The sequence below is a fragment of the Dasypus novemcinctus genome, chromosome 17 (assembly GCF_030445035.2).
Source record: "Dasypus novemcinctus isolate mDasNov1 chromosome 17, mDasNov1.1.hap2, whole genome shotgun sequence".
NCBI classification, from domain to species: domain Eukaryota; kingdom Metazoa; phylum Chordata; class Mammalia; order Cingulata; family Dasypodidae; genus Dasypus; species Dasypus novemcinctus.
This window is the reverse complement of record NC_080689.1, coordinates 57874600-57894208: the sequence shown is the minus strand read 5'-3', so window position 1 is coordinate 57894208 and position 19609 is coordinate 57874600. Positions and strand designations below refer to the sequence as shown.

At 36.6% G+C, this 19609-nt stretch overlaps 1 protein-coding gene across 2 annotated transcripts in view; it reads right to left on the bottom strand.

Annotated features, from left to right (window-relative positions):
- Positions 1-5528: 5528 nt before the first annotated feature.
- Positions 5529-19609, bottom strand: part of APLF (aprataxin and PNKP like factor) — a 135109-nt gene continuing 121028 nt past the window's right edge. Inside the window, exons 9-11 of one of the 2 annotated variants that reach the window (XM_004449194.5) lie at positions 17251-17297; positions 14435-14475; positions 5936-6016 (exon numbers count right to left, since the gene is read on the bottom strand). In XM_004449194.5, coding sequence (XP_004449251.1) covers positions 6014-6016; positions 14435-14475; positions 17251-17297 — 91 coding nt within the window. In that variant the 3' untranslated portion in view covers positions 5936-6013. Of the gene's footprint in view, positions 6017-14434; positions 14476-17250; positions 17298-19609 lie in introns of both variants that reach the window. The other variant, XM_004449192.5, reaches the window with a different exon arrangement.

Sequence of the window (19609 nt, the reverse complement as noted above, 5' to 3'; positions counted from 1 at the left end):
GAGTTCCATGGGTGATTCTGATGATCAGTTAGGTTGAGATTCACTGTTCTCATAAATTTAGTTAAATGCAAACCTGTAAACAGAAGTAAAAATATCCATTCCCTAGCATATTCAACATTCTGATTCTCTCCAACGACTTCTTCTTCCGTGTTCCGTGTTCTCATTCTAGAAACAACAACATAAACAAACCTTGACCACTTTCATTCATCTCTAAATTTCTCCAGTGATGGCAATCCATACCTCTATTTCCTTTCTAGCAGCACTTCCTGAAAACCCTGCCATCTTGCTTCTCCCCATGCTACTCTAATCTTATAGTTACAGTTACTAATGTCTAAATAGTCATTTATCCATTCAGTAATTACATATTGAGCACCAGCTGTGTTCCAGGCACTGTTCTTGGCACTGGGGATTTAGCAGTGAAGGAAATGAATAAAAATCCTGCCCAGATAGAGCTTATGTTCTGACAGAGTGAGAAAGAAAAAGAAAAAGAAATGTGTAAATTACTCAGTATGTTAAGAAATAAGTGCTATGGAAAAATAGAATTGGATATAGGTGACAGTGAAAGCTTGACTTGAAAGAGTTTAAAAGGAAGAGAGGCATTGGTGACAGCAAGTATAGACAACACTTTTGATGAATTTTGCTGTTAAGGAGAGAAGAGAAATGGAGGGAGTAGTAAAGCTGTAGGGAGTAGTGAAGTCAAGAAAAGATTTTTGTTTTTAGGATGAAAAAAATATGAGTAACTTTATACGATGATTAAGTATAAAGAGAAAAACTGATGTGATGGGAGAAAGGGAGGAATTCCTGGAATAACATTGAGTATGTAAGAGGGGTTTGGATCTTGTGTCTAAGAACTGGCTTTAAATGTGTATTAGCAGGGGAAAGATTGAGAAAATGGAAATAGATGCTAGTGGATGGGTAGGTACAGTGGTGAGAGTTTGTGAGAGTTCTCATCTAACTCCTTCAATTATCTTAATGAAGTGGGAAACCAAATCTAATCTCAGTATTTATGCTTGTAACCATTCTGTAGCAGCTGACAATGTTGATCCTTCCCCCATTCCTCTCTGCTTTTAGCTTTTGTGACACAGCAAGTTATTGATTTTCCTCTTATCCTTTTAGTTCTTTTTTTAAGAATCCTTTTTATCTTCCTACCCCTTATGGAGATGACCTCTAACATCTTGTCCTCAACTCTCTTTTCTCTAGATAGCACTCACTCCTTTGGTGATTATGGTAGACATTTACTACTGTTCACTGTGTCTGGCTCTCATCTTTTCTGGGCAAACATAGGACTGTACTTCCTAGTCCCCTTTCATTTGGCAAGTCCTGTGACTACTGGCAAAGGGTTGTGAACAGGAGCAATGCATGTCACTTCCAGGTATAACCTCCCACTTCTCTATTCATTCCCCTGCATTCATGATTCAGGTCATATTCCAGATGGTACAACTGAAAGATGGTGGAGCCTCTGAAAGTCTGGAATGCCAAGTTGCCACATGGAAAACAGTGCCCTGGATAATCTTCCAAGGCAGTAAATCTTGGCATAAGAAACTTTTCTAGTATTAAGGCACTGAGATTTGGGGGTTATCCCAGCCTAACTAGCCTAACTGAATGGTATGATGATTTGAGTGGTTGGCAAAAGTTTTGGCCTTAGGACTCCTTTTACTCTTAAAAGTTATTGAGGGGCAGCAGTTTTGGCTCAACGGATAGAGCGTCCACCTACCACATGGGAGGTCCACGGTTCAAACCCAGGGCCTCCTGACCCGTGTGATGAGCTGGCCCACACGCAGTGCTGATGCGTGCAAGGAGTGCCCTGCCACTCAGGGGTGTCCCCCATGTAGGGAAGCCCATGCACAAGGAGTGCACCCCATAAGGACAGCCACCCAGCGTGGAAAAAGTGCAGCCTGCCCAGAATGGTGCCACATACATGGAGAGCTGACGTAGCAAGATGATGCAACAAAACGAGATACAGATTCCTGGTGCCACTGACAAGAATAGAAACAGACACAGAAGAACACACAGTGAATGGACACAGAGAGCAGACAATTCGGGGGGGGGGGGGGGTGGGGAAGGGGAGAGAAATAAAAAATAAATAAATCTTTAAAAAAAAAAAGTTATTGAGGACCACAAAAAGCTTTTGTTTATGGAGGGTATATCTATAGAAAATTATTGTATTGGAAATTACAATATAGAAACTTTAACAAAATATTTACTAATTTATTTAAAATAAGATTTATGTTACATGATAACAAATATTTTATGAAAAATTTTCCAAAAAACACCTTGTAAGATGAGTAGCACTGCTTTACATTTTTGCCAAGCTTTTTAATGTCTGGCTTAATAGAAGTCAGCTGAATTATCTTACCCTCTCCTGCATTCAGTCTACTTATATGTTGTTTTGCTTGAAATATATGAAGAAAACCTGGTATGCAGTTGGAAAAGGAAGTAATATTTTAATAGGCTTTTCAAGTAATTGTGGATATTCTTCTTGATTATCACCAAATTAGACAAATGGCAGTTTCTGGAAGGTTGGTTGCAGTGTGAAATTGAAATTGTATTAATGAGCTTTTCAGACTCTGTAACGTTAAACTCCATTGCTCTATCTTACATTTTGACTCACACTTCTACCCAAGCCTGATTTTGTAATATACCCTGGTCATTTGGAAAATACAGGTTCACTGAGTTTTACATATCTTCTCCATGTTTACACACTTCATCATATAATATTACTGCTGATACCATCAGAAAAGTCTTTAGGGTTTGGGAAGCTATCAGGCTCAAAGTAATGGACAAAGTTTTTCAAAATTGTAATTTTTGTTTGAAAGTTCACATTTTATTATTATGACAGATATTGATAATTTTGTTTTCCTTGAAGGAACAGGTTAATTTCATTCATTTTTGAGGAGATGTCTGACAAATACATGAGCTTAAATAAGTTTTTGATGGCCTTTTAAGTAAAAATTGTGTTCCAATGAAAAAACCTACTAGTTCAGCTTGCAACTCAATCACAAGAAGGGTTTTCCTTGAGATTGAGATTGTACTTCAGTATGCAGCAAGAAGTGCCGTCTAAATTATAGCCCAGAATTCCCTTCTCTGACTAATACCATTCTATCCATTGTTATTTGGTTACTTGTCTCATGGCATTTCTAAGATCTTTGTAGACATCATGTCTTTTTCTTCCTTGTATTCTCCATACTATTCAATAGTTCCTAAAAGGATAAATACCCTATCTTCTCAAATAGATGGTAAGCACATTGAAAAACCTGTTATTCTTCTTTGAATTGCTAGCCCTCAAGACAAGGTTGTGAGCTCAGCAGAGTATACCTGTGGTTGTTTATGATAATAAAGTTTATTATACACATAATATTAGGATGGTCAATAATAATCTTAGCAATAATTCCTTCCATCACTTCTCTCTCAATATCTATTGTAGAGATGTAGCTTTGTAGGTTAGGTTTGCAGACTGGTAGGGAGAAAATACACACACACACCCCAATTCAGATTCCTTGCCATGAGATGGTCTCACTGAGCAGGATGCAGCATGTTAGTGGGTGATTTACACTTCCATGGGATGTGTTGGTGACACTGAAATTTGCAGATTAGTTGAAAGGAAGTAACTATGCATTTTTTCTTGGCTTTATATCACCATTCTGGAAGAATTATGCTCACAATCTATCTGCTTTCATTTCAATGAAGTTTGCAAAACATTAGGATCTTCTAATTCTAGGAACATACTCAGTATCAACAGGGTGGGGGAAGTGAAGTCAGTGCCCAAGTACCCCTGAAAAAATCTTCATGTCTCCAACTTCCCAAGATCCCATGAAACCCACCTCTTCTCAAGAGGTCAAACAAAAACATTTGCTCTTAGAATTAAGCACAGAGGTGAGAAATGCATGTGATCATTTTTTCCAGTGAAGAAGAAATCTGGTATAAAATTTTAATCCATTCTATTTTAATTTTATTCAGGACTTTTCATATAAGTGAATTCATATTATACGTAGCCTTTCGTGTCTGGCTTCCTTTCCTTAGCACAGGGGTTCTTAACCTCTTTTGTTTCACAGACCCCTTTGCTAGTCAGGTGAAAACCACGCACCCCTAACTAAGTCCACACTACACTGCATATTATTTAATAAATACGTCATACTCACACCAATAGGTCCTCACAAGAATAATGTTTCTATTTAAATTCAAGCTCACGGACTCCCTGTTAAGAACCGTGTCTTAGCATAATATTTTCAATGTCCATCCATGTTGTAGCATGTATCAGTACTTCATTCTTTGTTATGACTGAGGAATATTCCACTCTAAGTAAGCATCTACCACATGTTTATCCATTCATCAAATTGATGGACATGGATATTTGGGTTGTTTCTACTTTTGGGCTACTATGAATGAAAATTCTGTGGGCATTTGTTTACAAGTTTTTGCATGTACATATGTTTTCAATTCTCTTGGGTATATACCTGTAGTAGGTTAAAGAATACTTTAAGGACTAAGTCAGTGCTGGAAAGAGAATAAATTAGAAGATTTTATTCACAGTTTCGTCAAGCCTCTAAGCCTAAAGGCTCATCAGAAAGGGAAAATGAGTCCTCAAATGAGGACAAAGCCAGGATAATAGGGAAAGATAGTCTAAAGAAATGTTTTTCTTATCCATACCTCAGTTTAAGTAAATTTTAATAATATGCAATTACTTGAAAAGGCATTTAAGAACACTTAAGTAACAACACTGTAAATACGTCTTGCTCTTTTAATATATAAATCTTTAGGTTTCCTTAAAAAAGAAAATATTAGTGTTTAACAAGATGCTTTTGGTTTGGTGATTTATTATTTCAATTATATACTTACTGCTCTGTGTACACATATCCAATTGTTATTAACGATTCTAAACTATATTTCAAAGAGTCTAAGCTATCTAAAATGAAGACTATTACATGATCTAAAGTAGTTTAAGTATAAATATAGAGAGGAGTAATCACTTCATAAAAATTGGACACTGGAAGGACAAGTTTGGTGATTTCATCTGAGGACAAAAGAACTAATGTCTATTCAGAAAACTGTGCTTAAAAACCATTTCTATATTTTTAATATAAATACAGCATACTGAGAGCTAAAATAATCAGGTGAGACTTGAGTTTGAAAATAAATGTCAAATTCCTTGAGCCTTTCTACTTTTAAACTCTAACATATAGTAAATTATAGTAGGTATGGAACACAAATAATATTCCCTGCTCTATGAACATTTTTCTTCCATAGACTGGTTGAATCTATGTTTAGTATTCACTTGGTATTAACTGTACCAAGTCCCAAAGAATAAAAGTAAATGAAATCATAAAGCTCAAATTTAAGAAACTAAAAAAATTATAGCCATTACGTGATGGCTATCATTTTTTAAAAGTGGGTTCTGCTTGAAGAACTATTTCAATAGCATTGAAAGAGGCACGCTTTCCCACCTATGATGCAATTTACCTGGCTATATATGCATGTTATTCTCTAAAGACAGAGGCTTTGGAAAAAAGACAAAAGTTTGTGCAAATCTATGCCTTTTACTTTTTATTACCAACACACAAAATAAGTGAAAAATATCAATTATTATACTTTAACTTCTCTATTTTCTATTTCCAGATGCTTTAAGTAGGATAGAAAAAGCAAGCCAACAAAATAAATTTCATCAACTACATTGAAGGCTGACAATTCAATGTGTCATCTGCAATTAGTCAATAGTAAAAGTCATAAGTATCAAAAGAAGGAAAACAATTATGGCTTAAATGCCTCTTAGTTCCTGGATTTTTTTTCCCCATAAAAACAAAAGTAAATGTGAGCCATATAATATGGCAGAAAAAGAGTTACTTTTTTCTTTTCATAAATTTTTTTGCATCTTTCAAAAGCTCTTCAACATCTTCCTTCTCTTGGTCTTCCTTTCCTGGCTCCCAGTCAGAGTCTTCATCTGTTGGCTCATACTCTTCTTCCTCATCATCTTGAAAGCTGTCATCCAGGTCTTGCTCATTGTCATCTAAAATACTTCTCACTGAAAAACAGAAGATTGGGACACAACATGTCATTCGCCACTCAGACCGGAATTACAGACATCTAACTGTAAGCTTTCTACATCAAGAGGAATAAGTTTAACTTTCTGTATAACTGACTACTAGGGATTTCTAGAAAAGAACACTAAAATGATCATTTTAAAATTTATTTTTCTAACCTTTCCACCATGATGTTCCTGAGACTAAAAATGGTCTTAGAGATTCATAATAATGGTTCCTCTGACTTACAAACCTGATCCACATATCAAATAAGAAGATACAAGTTTATATATCTAAGATATTCTCACAGTTCATGTTTTAACAAAATTAGGATTCCTGTGGTAAGAACCATTAGAATTTATAGATTTCTAAATAATATTATTATAACATTAGAATTTTTGTCTTCAAATTCATTCTTTCCTCATCCTACTCTTTCCACAGTAAGCAACAGAGTTCATTTAAAACAAGGCAGTGAAAGACTCTAGGAAGATGTGGAACATTTGAGAAACAAAGATTTTATCTGGAAATCTTCTGGATGGCAGAGGACAATTCCTTTGATGAACAGCAAATATATATATTAAAAATATTAAATGCCGGCACTTTTATATAAGCTTTGGATAACTTCTTCCTGAAGATGTTCACATGCAACATACAGCTATAACTTAAATGAAAGTCAAGGAATATAACAGTAACAATGAGAATGATGACAAAGAAAGACAATAATTCTCTGAACTCCTGTAGTCCAATACACGTATAGTTTTCTTAATATCATTATTATGTCCACAAGGGATTTGAGACTGCTTACAATGATAATAATTATAATAATAGTATGAAAAAGTAGAATATAAATTTGTCAATATCAATTTTTAACATCCTTATTAAAAATTGAGCATCACATTTCTCCCTGGGTTTTTTGGTAGCTGAGGCTAACAAGGGAGATACAATAACTTGCACAATTTACATTAACATAAAGAAGGAAGCACATGTTCTTCAGTTGAAATCTTGTATTATATTTTCTTGTATACATATCTTCTGAAAGCATCTTGAGGGCACTTTTTATGTCTAACTAATCTCAATTTCCCATAATACTTTTATGAAAGAATACATTTAAAAACACTTAGAGGGGAAAAAAACCACTTAAAGGATAATTTGCAGTTGGGAAGGGGGTGAGGAAGAAAGAACATCAGAATCTATTCCTGTCTATTTTCCTCTTAGCATGTATCCCATACACAGAACTATTAAATGATATCTTGATAAACAGTTTCCTTTCAGATGGAAAAATATCAGCATATTTACAAGAAAAATAGACATAAAACTTAAGTGAAACTTTTGCTTCTCATCCTACTTGTTGACTATTCCTTCTCAGTCTCCTTTGCCACATCTTTTTCATCTTTCCAACCTCTAAATTTTGGAGGGCCCCAAGTTTCAGGTTGGAAATTCTTCTCTAACTCACTCCTTTGGTGATTCCATCCAGTCTTATATCCTAAATTCCCACATGTATACCTTAAGCCCGGCTTCTTCCCCTGAATTCCAGACTCATTAATCTGTCTATGCATTATTTCCACTTGAACAACAGGCATCTGAAACTTAATATTCAGAATCAACCTCTTGAATCTCCTTACCCCAATATGGTCACCCTTTAATTAGTTATAAGTATGTGACTTCTCCAACTTTCCAATCTTCATTTGTTTTGGCAAAAAATCTTGCCTTGAATCCCCTACACCCACCACTGCAAACCCAATATTCAGTATGACAGATTTTACTGGTTCGACCTTCAAAATAAATCCACCACCTCCACTCTAACATCCTGGTCAAAGTACTATCACCCTTACTTGCAAGTCTTGGCATATAAGACCTTACACAGGCGGCGGACTTAGCCCAGTGGTTAGGGCGTCCGACTACCACATTGGAGGTCTGCGGTTCAAACCCTGGGCCTCCTAGACCCGTGTGCAGCTGGCCCATGCGCAGTGCCAGTGCCTGCCACGCAGGGGTGTGCCCGCGCTGGGGAGCCCCCCGCGCAAGGAGTGCACCCTGTAAGGAGAGCCGCCCTGCACGAAAGAAAGTGCAGCCTGCCCAGGAATGGTGCCACACACATGGAGAGCTGACAAAAGATGATGCAACCAAAAGAAACACAGATTCCTGTGCCACTGACAACAACAGAAGTGGACAAAAGAAGGCACAGCAAACAGACACAAAGAATAGACAACCGGGGTGGGGGGGGGGAAGGGGAGAGAAATAAATAAATAAATCTTAAAAAAAACAAAACCTTACACAACTGAACCACCACTAGCTTTTCTGATCTCATCTCCTACCGCTCTCTCCTTATTCTCTGCTCCATTTCTACCCTCCCTTTGCTGCTCTTTGAATAGTCCATGTATGATCTTCCCCAAGGCCTCTGAACTCATTATTCCCATTGCCTGGCACACTCTTCCCCCAGATGACCATCTGACTTGCTCCCTCCTTCAGACCTCAGCTCTAATGGCAAACTGTCAGAGAGTCCTTCTTTTTAAATCTGATCTAAAGTGGCACCCCTTCATACTCAATCACCCACCCACACACCTTTGTCACTCTATTCCCTTACACAGTGTGTTTTTCATCTTAGCAGTGAACACAATCTGACATCATAAAAGTGTTGACACATGTACAGCTTTCATAAAATTCCACAAGAGCAAGGCTTTGTCCCTATTGTATCTCAGATCCTACAATAGTACGTACATGTAGAAGCTTCTCAATACATATTTGTTGACTATATCAATGAACAAATCAACTATTCTCAAATCAACTGCTGTAACGCTGTTTTACATAATTCCTTCTTACAACCTATACTATTGATTACTAGCCTGTCTGCCAATATAATGAATTACATAGAAGACTTTTATTTAAATCCTGTTAATTAAAGGGACTGTAAGTCTCACCAAACCCTGGAAATTGCTAGCAACTTACTGAACAGGATCATTTGTTGAGGCAGTAAGGCCATATTTATCAGAAGACTTCTGTTTCCTCAAAAAATTGTTCAGATCTACAAAACTGTTGTTCACATTTGAATATATTTCTTTTAATAGGAAGTCTGAAATCTAACAAAACCATCTGTAACAAAACTCGCTACAGCTGGTGGTTAAATTGAACAGGTACCTTGTGCTTTAAATGAAAGTATCTGAAGAGCCAAAGTACTGGCATAAGGGGCACGGCCAGGTCTAGAATTCAGCTCTATGTCCTTTGTTAGTGGTGCAATAGACACACTTCTTAGAAGTGTTTGAAATGCTGACATATGATTATCTCTGTGAAACTAATCAATTAATGGCTCCCTTGTAGCAAATTCAGTTAATGACTTTAAAAATTACATTAAGGCAAATGCCATTGAGATGGGAGTTTACTTTCTTTTTCATTGCTACAGAGTCTGAAGGCATTTTTAGAGAAGTGTTAGTTTCCGCCTTTGAGTATAATTGGGCCATGAAGATAATGAAACTTTACTTACTTGGAAAATGCTCTGCACCAGTGAGCCTACTGATTTAAATTATTAAATGACTTCCTCAAATGTGTGAATAATCTCAGGAAGCAGAGCACTTTACCTCTGAAATAAATATGGCTAGCACCTAACTTAGTAATAAAATGCCTGTCTTTATCATAAAACTATTATGTTTTTGTGCAAAAAGGATAGAGTAAACACTGAAAGCAGAAAAACAAAACCTATGCATGTATTCTCTAACTGGCAAGCTGAAAATTTTACTATGGTTGTCTGCATATCAAAATTTAAAGTGATGAAACTAGTAAAGTTAAGTCTTGGTATAGCACTATTTGCTATATAAACATTTCAAAGAAGCTTCTCAGAAAACCTGGCAACTCAATCATGGGAGGATCACATCACAGAAGACCCCAAGCCATGATCCCCATATTGTACAGAGAAAGCCATGGTCATTGAAAAACTCACTGAAGCAAATAGTAACTATAATAATAACATATAAGTAGTAGTAGCTGTTTAATTCTTCTAAAATAGTAACCAAAATCATTTTTGCAGTTTTATTTTTTTATAGTTTTAAAATCCAACAGATGTCCAAATAATAAAACAGTTTGACCCTTAAAAATATTAAGAACCTACAGAATTTTCCTGTAGTATGACCAGTTTATTTGAAATCTTTAATTGATTACTCACTGGAATGCTAGTTATTACTGCTCTTATTTGGTTTTCTATCTTCCTCACCCAGAAAAAAATCTCTTTAAAAAACAGCCTGGCTTAAGAGAAAAAGGACTAGACTAATGGGGTAGAAGTCCAAAAGTGTGCATCATAAGCAAGCCCCATAACAATGAACAAGTCAATTATCTAATGGAATTTATTTTTTAAATCTATAAGTCAAAGGATGTTGATTAAATGATCTCAAAGATCCTTCCTAACTCCAAAATTCTAATTTTAAGCCTCAAGTAGGATTATTCATTTTGTGTATGAATCAGTGAAATATATGAAATGTGGAGATGGGTTGACAGATCGACTAGAAAGCAACACAAGAGAAATCAGCTATCAATTCTATTTAAAAACTGATGACTTACATTGAACAACCATAATGAAAAATAACTTTCAGGAAAAGTAATAAACTCTCCAACATGTTTAAAACATGTTAAAGATATGGTATTAGGATGTGGTAATTTCTGACTTTCATTATGCAGAGGAATTCATTATATCAGAGTGACTATTCTGAAATTTGTTACCTAACAATTTCTCCATGACATTTAAAATTTCACTGTCAATACTTATCCTAAGAACTAAATCTGCAGCACTGATGAAGAGTACTTTGTATCAGATGCATGTTAGAAGAAACTGCTGATTGTGCATAGAGAAAAGATCTTTTCAAATAGCTTTACGTACTGGGATATGAGACAACAGATGTCTTACAGCATTTTAACAGTTTAACACTGTTAACTGTTTAGGTTTTCTTTTTCAGTAGATGTTAGGAATAACTGGGATACTGATTTTCATTAAATAAAGAAATATTTTGGTTCAATAGCTCTAAAGATGGAAATTTATTAAATATATGCAAGAATGAGTATTTTTAAATGATACCTAGTTTTACTATTAAAGACTCATTTTCTTTTATGCATGAAGTTCCTAGTTGGATATTCATATTTTAGCACGAAAAAAATAGTTTGTGTACTTCTGACCTACTTAATTACACATGAAGTCTATTTCTTTGATAAATATCATTGTGCCAGCCTTTCTCATTTCCCCACACGAAGCAGCAGCCTCGATGTTGATGACTGCTGACTGATCAGGGTGTGGTTGCTGAAGGCTGGAGTGGCTGTGGCAATTTCTTAATACAAGACAAAAATAAAATTTGCCACATCAACTGATTCTTCCATTTACAAAAGATTCTTCTGTAGCATGCAATGCTGTTTGATAGCATTTTACCCCCAGTGGAACTTATTCCAAAATTCAAGTCAATCCTTTCAAAACCTGCTGCTGCTTTATTGACTATGATGATGCAATATTCTAAAACCTTTGTTGTCATATCAATGATGTTCACAGCATCTTCACCAGGAAGAGATTCCCTCTCAAAAAAATGCTTTCTTTGCTCATCCATAAGAAAACAACTCCTCATTGCCCATATTTTATCATGAGATTGCAGCAATTCAGTCACCTTTTTAGGCTCCACTTTTTTTTGTTTGTTTTTTTCAGATTGTTGTCAAGATATTTTTATTTTTATTTATTTATTTTTTATTACATTCAGAAAATATGAGGTCCCCATATATCCCCCACCCCCCTCACCCCACTCCTCCTCCCATAGCAACAATCTCCTCCATCATCATGAGACATTCATTGCATTTGGTGAATACATCTCTGAGCACTGCTGCACCTCATGGTCAATGGTCCACATCATAGCCCACACTCTCCCACGTTCCATCCAGTGAGCCATGGGAGGACATACAATGTGTGGTAATTGTCCCTCCAGCACCATTCAGGACAACTCCAAGTCCCGAAAACGCCTCTACATCTCATCTATTCCTCCCATTCCCCACACCTAGCAGCCACCATGGCCACTTTCTCCACCCCAATGCCATATTTTCTTCGATTACTAATCACAATAGTTCATGAACAGAATATCAGTAAATCCACTCTAATCCATATTCTATTCCTCCACCCTGTGGACCTTGGATTGGTTGTGTCCACTCCACATCTATATCAAGAGGGGGCTTAGATTCCACATGGACGCTGGATGCAATCCTCCTGCTTTCAGTTGTAGGCACTCTTGGCTCCATGGTTTGGTGGTTGACCTTCTTCAACTCCATGATGGCTGAGTGGGGTAAGTCCAATAAACCAGAGTGTAGGAGCTGAAGTCTGTTGAGGCTCAGGGCCTGGCTATCATAGGGTCAGTCCAGAGATTGAGATCCTCTGGGTATGTATTAAACCCCAGCACCAACTACAGTTTTGGTAAACGTAACAGGAGAGGCTTGTGAAAAAAGATCACATCTGAGTCCAGCTCCATCACACAGAAACACAAACGCCACTTTTAATTCTAGTTCTCTTGCTCTTTCTACCACCTTTAACTTACTTCTTCCACTAAAGCCTTGAACTTCTCAGTCATCCATGTGGGTTGGAATTAACTTCTTCCAAACTCTGGTTAATGTTGATGTTTTGAACATCTCTCATGGATCACAAATGTTCTTATGGCATCTTTAACCCTTTCCAGAAGGTTTTCGATTTACTTTGCAAGATTCATCAGAGGAATAACTATTGTGGCTACAGCCTTACAAAATATATTTTTAAAATAATAAGACCTGAAAGTTGAAATTCCCTTTGATCCATGGGCTGCAGGATGGGTGTTGTGCTAGTAGGTATGAAGACAACATTCATTTCATTGTAACATATCCATCAGAGCTCTTGGGGGACCAGGTGCATTGTCAATAAGCAGCAATATTTTGAAAAGAATAATTTTTTTCTGACTAGTATGTCTCAAGGTGGGCCTAAAATATAGAGTAAAACATGTTGTAACCAGATATGTTGTCATCCAGGCATTGTTGTTCCATTTATAGAGCACAGCCAGAGAAGATTTCGCATAATTCTTGAGGGCCTGAGGATTTGGGGCAACATAAATAAGCACTGGCTTTAACTTAAAGTCACCAGCTATATCAGCCCTTAACAAGTGAGCAAAGTCACCAGCTATATCAGCCCTTAACAAGTGAGCCAGCCTGTCCTTTGAAGCTTTGAAGCCAGGCATTGACTTCTCTGCTCTAGCTATGAAAGTTCTAATAGCATCTTTTTCCAATAGAAGGCTGTTTCATCTACACTGAAAATCTGTTGTTTGGTGTAGCCACCTTCATCGGTTATCTTAGCTAGATCTTCTGGATAACTTGCTGCAGGTTCTAAATTAGCACTTGCTGCTTCACCTTGCACTTTTATGTTATGAAAACAGCTTCTTTACCTTAAACCTCACAAACAAATCTCTGCTAGCTTCAAACTTTTCTTCTATAGCTTTCTTACCTCTCTCAGCCTTCACAGAACTAATTTAGGGAATGCTGTGGCTAGTTTGATCTTCTATCCAGACCACTGAAACTTTCTCTATATCAGCAATAAGACTTTTCACTGGAGTAGCACTTTTAATTTACTTCAAGTACTTATCTTTTGAATACACAACTTGGCGAACTGTTTAGCAGAGGAAGCCTAGCTTTCAGCCTAGCTCATCTTTTGGCATGCCTTCCTCACTAAGTTTAACCATTTCTAGCTTTTGAATTAAAGTGAGAGATGTAGGGTTATTAACTGGCCTAACTTCAATATTGTTGTATCTGTTCAACAATATTGTATCAGGGAACAGGGAGATCCAAGGAGAGGGAGAGAGATAGGGGAAATGGCTAGTTAGTGGAGCCATCAGAACATACACAACATTAATCATTGAATTTACCATCTTCTATGGGCTTGGTTTGTGGTGCCCCAAAACAATTAACAATAGTAACATCAGAGATCACAGACTACAGATCATCATAATAGATATAATAATAATAATAATGAGAAAGTCTGAAATATTGTGAGAATTTTACAATAATGTGACACAGAGACACAAAGTGAGTACATGCTTTTGGAAAAATAGTGCTGACAGACTTGCTTGATGCAGGGCTGCACAAACCTTCAAACAAAACCCACAGTATCTGTGAAGTACAATAAAGCAAAGAGCAAAAAATGAGGAATGGCTCTACTTATGAAAAAAAGTACATATAAGCACATGTATGCACACAATTGCAGAAGCAGAGAAATATTATAAAGTAGATACCAGTGGAATTAAAGCACATGAAAACATGCTCAACATCATTAGCCATTAGGGAAATGCAAATCAAAACCATAGTGAGATAATACTTCAAATCTACTAGGATGACTATAATCAAAATAGTGGAAAATAATAAGTGTTAGTTAAAATAATGAGAGAGTGGAATCGTCTTACATTGTTGGTCATAATGTAGGATGGTGCAGCCACTGCGGTTCCTCAAGAAGTTAAACATAGAGTTACCACATGGCCTGGCAAACCTTCTTCTATATCTATACCCAAAGAATTTAAACAAGGACTCAAACTGATACTTGTATATCAATATTCATAGCAGCATTATTCAGAATAGCAAAAAAGTGGAAACAACACAAGTATCCATCAACAGATGAACAGATAATCAAAACGTTATATAAAGAGACAATGGAACATTACTCAGTTGTAAAAAAGGAATGAAATGATGATACGTGCTACAACATGAATGAATGCTGAAAATGTTACGTTAACTGAAGTAATCCAGACACAAAAGGCAAAGATTGTATGATTCCACTTATACAAAATATCTAGAATAGGCAAATTCATGGAGACAAAGTAAATTAGAGGTTATAAAGGGTTGGATGGAAGATGGGGAAATGGGGACAGAGTTTCTGCTTAGAGTGATAAAAATTTTTGGAAACAGACAGTTGCTGATGGTTGCACAACACTGTGAATATAATGAATACCAATAAATTATACACTTAAAAGTGTTTAAAATGCCAAAATTTATGTTTTGTATATTTTACCATAATATAAAAGAAAAATGCAAATTGCTCTAAAATGTCCTTCACTCAAAAAATACTTTGATGATAATTCAAAGAAAAATTTTATTGACAGTTTTTAGATGAATGGTTGGTGTTTCTATAAAGATACACAAATGTGTCAAATGCCCTTTCATGGACCATGCTACAATTTTTCTTAGACATTGAAATAATAAAATATTATTACGTTGTGGCTGGAAAGGAAGCTACTTTAAAACAACAATGAAGGCTTCTTCATTAGATATAGTCCCAGTAAAGAAAGTGTAACATTTAAGTTCCATACTATATGAGCTCAGGTAAAGGGAGTATTTTTGTGTCTGGAGTATCAAAGCACTAAAGCGTGTTTTAATATGAAATACGTAATCAAATTTCCTTATGAAATTAATCATTTTTATCACTTGATTACAAGTTGATTGTATGTATGCATATACAAATGCATGTTAGCACAGCCTCAATAGCATACATTTTATTCTATCACTGTGTCAGCGGCTGAATTGGCCTCGGCATTATACAATTGATACAAAGAAGTCAAACTCTGTTAAAGGGAAAAATATTAGTGTTTTGAAGCAGATGAAACAGAAGGTAAACAGAGTGATATAAATGGAACTGACGGCATTTGATGGTTATTTCTCTGGTGTCCATCCCTCCCTTCTTCCTCCTCCAAAGCTTTAGTTATCATTGGGGAACCCTGTGGTTCTGAAGAAGGTGACACCAATTCTGGTTCTAGGGGTGGCACAAACTAAACAGTAGCCATAGTGATTGTTTAAGGGTAAGAATGGAACCTAAAGTAAAAAAGAGTGAATGTCATATTTTTTCCTAAGAATACTGAACGTCAAAGTTGTTTGTTCTCTCCCTTTATTAGATGTAAACAATGATGCTTATAGTCCCAGATGAACAAGAATGCATCATATAGTTCTTCAGTTGGTGGGGAGCAGCACCTTACATTGATAATGATTCAAGTAAAGCCATAAGATGGAAGGAAACTGGGTCCTTACTAAGATGATTGAAACCAAACCAATATATTGTATCTATATCCAGTCCTACCTCTTGACCACATGAGTCAATGAGTTCTCATTATTATTTAGGCCAGTTGAGATTTTGTTTTCAGGTGTGTGTTTATTTTTATTTTTATTTTATTCATTTAATTTTTAAAGATTTATTTATTTATTTAATTCCCCCCCTTCCCCTGGTTGTCTGTTCTTGGTGTCTGTTTGCTGCGTCCTGTTTCTTTGTCCGCTTCTGTTGTCGTCAGCAGCACCGGAAGTGTGGGCGGCGCCATTCCTGGGCAGGCTGCACTTTCTTTCACACTGGGCGGCTCTCCTTATGGGCGCACTCCTTGCACGTGGGGCTCCCCTATGTAGGGGACACCCCTGCGTGGCAGGGCACTCCTTGCGCGCATCAGCACTGCGCATAGGTCACCCCCACACAGGTCAAGGAGGCCCGGGGCTTGAACCGTGGACCTCCCATGTGGTAGACGGATGCCCTAACCACTGGGCCAAGTCCGTTTCCCCTATTTTTATTTTTTTTAAAAGATTTATTTTATTTCTCTCCCCTTATCCCCTGTTGTCTGCTCTCTGTGTCCATTCGCTGTGTGTTCTGTGTCTGCTTGCATTATCAAGCAGCACTGGGAAACTGTGTCTCTTTTTTTGTTGCGTCATCTTGCTGTGTCAGCTCTCTGTGTGTGCAGCACCATTCCTGGGTGGGCTGCGCTTTTTTCAGGCGGGGTGGCTCTCCTTGCAGGGTGCACTCCTTGCGCATGGGGGACCCCTACGTGGGGGTACCCCTGCGTGGCATGGCACTCCTTGTGTGTGGCAGCACTGTGCGTGGGCCAGCTTACCACATGGGTCAGGAGGTCCTGGGGATCAAACTTTGGACCCTCCATATGGTAGGCGGACGCTCTATCAATTGAGTCATGTCTGCTTCCCTGTTTTCAGATATTCAGACACAAAAAAATCCTACAAGGACAAATCTATATTGTTGGGTAATACTTTTGGAAAATGTTAGCTATATCAAAGGTTCACAGTATTTTCTATATATATATTTTAATCTAGGAAACATATTGAAATCAGCAATTCAACAAATTCACAGAAGCAGAGATTCTTTAAAAATTCACAATAACTGGAAACTATATTTAGAATGAAAAGGAGAATCACTGAAAGGTTTAATTTTGAGTTTCCTAAAGTAAGTAAAATCACTTACCTGGAAGTGTACTATGTCGATATTCTATCTTGTGTTGGGGATTTTTCCTAAAAAAAAAAAAGGCAAAAATGAAATCTTCATTTTCCGATCACTGAAAATAAGACTATTTAAAATAAACTATAATACTATCATGCAAATAAAATTAGGCTTCAACAGGCCTCTTACTGAAAAGAATTTTCTTTTATAATGACAATATTTACTGAGTACCTATACTATGCCAGGCACATTTCTAAAGGCAGAGATATAGAGGTGACCAAGGCAAAGTTCTTCCTTCATGAACTTATACTCTAGAGAAAGATGGGATAAAACAAATAAAATGCAATGTGTCATTTCCTAAAATATGATTGTATTAGTCAGATTCTCCAGAGAAACAGAACCAACAGGATATGGAGATATACATACACACACACACATAACCTCATGAGGTTTATTACAGGAATTGGTTCAAACAGCTGTGGGGAATGGCATGTCTGAATTCCACAAGTTGGAAACTCTGATAAAGATTTCGATGGATTCCCCAGGAGAAGCTGGCTGACTGAAGTAAAAACAGAAATTTCTCTTTCTGATTGCTAAAATCATCTGTTCTCCCTTTAAGGCCTTCAGCTGATTGGATGATACCTCTCTCCTTTAAGATATAATCAGCCATAAATGCAGTCAACTGATCAATGATTTAAATCTATAAAATACCCTCATAGTAACAATCAGGTCAATGATTGCTTGACCAAACAGACACTATAACATAGACTAATTGACACATAAAATAAGCCATCAGAATATATTATATTTCTAAAATTTTATATATCACATGAAAAATATAAAATAGTTCATATAATGCATTCTAAATTCAAACAAAAAGAACTGTTTGAAAATCTTTTGGTTATGTGTATTTATATTCCCATCTATTATTTCATTAGTTCAACAAATGTATGGCTGTTCTATATATATACACATATATAAAAGACACTCTCCAAATAGTGCAAAACTGCCCAGGCAGCAAAAATCCAAAGCAAGTGGTTACTCATGATCTATTTGATGGGTGTCCCTCTCTTAGGGGGCTGACAAAGAGGCCTGGAATACACTGTGGTGGAATGAACCATGTACCCCGATTTAGACATGTTCTTGATCTTGCTCTGCTTTCATGTGGGCATAAATGCATTGTAAATTGGATCTATTGAAGATGCTTATTTTCCTTAAGGTGTGGCCCAACTAAATGAGGTTGGGCCTTAGTTCAGATTATTGGAGCTCTGAATAAGCAGAAGACGTTTAGACATAGTCAGAGAAAGTCATGGGGAAGAGCTGGAAACCAGGAGAGAAAGGAGAAGACATTGCCATGAGATGAGAAAGTCAAGGAACCCAAAGATTGCTGGTCAGTCAAAATGCTATCAACACAAGAGGAAGCCAAGCTTTCTAATCAATGCTTTGATTTGGACTTCTGGCCTTTCTAGTTGTAAGCCTATAAATTCCCATTAAGTCAACACATTCTGTGTTATTTGTCATAGCAGCTCAGGAAAATTAAGACATACAATGACAATAGATATGTGCTGAGGTGTACAACCAAGCCCATCGCTTTCAAGTTCTGCCTTCAGTTTAACATCAGAACACAATTTTGCCAAGTTCTTTGCTATGTTATATAATAAGGCTTGCCTTTATGCCAATTTCCAATGACATTTATCATTTCCTTCTAAGGACTCATTGAAAGTACCTTTCATGTTCATATTGCTACCAACCTTCTCTTCAGAAACAATCTAGGCTTTTTCTATTAAGCGCCCCACAATTCTTCCAGCCTTTATCCATTACCCTATTCCAAAGCTGTTTATACTTTTTTAGGTATTTGTGATAGCAGCTCTCAACTTTTTGGTACCAAAAACTGTTTTAGTTTCCCAGCTGTAAAACAAATATCATCAGTAGATTGGCTTAAAAAATGGGAATCTATCGGCTCATGTATTTTTTTAAGTAAACATTTTTTTAATTTTTAGGTGATGTTAGATTTGCTGAAAAGTTTGCAAAGTACAAACAGTTCCCAAACACACTTCATCCAGTTTCCCCTAATGTTAACTAACATCTTATACAATCCTGGTATATTTGTCAAAATGAAGGATTAAAATTTGCATATATCTATGAACTGAACTACATAATTTTCAAATTTCACCAATTTTCCATTAATGTTCTTTTACTATTCCAGGATCCAATCCAGGATATCAAATTTAAATTAATAGGGTCTTTAAAAAAAAACTTTTTATTCTGAAATATATTCACTTACAGGATAGTTACAAAAATAATAACAAACCCCATACAGACAACTCCAACAACTGCCCCCGATACCAATTTTAACATTTTGCCACATTTCCTGGAATGCTCT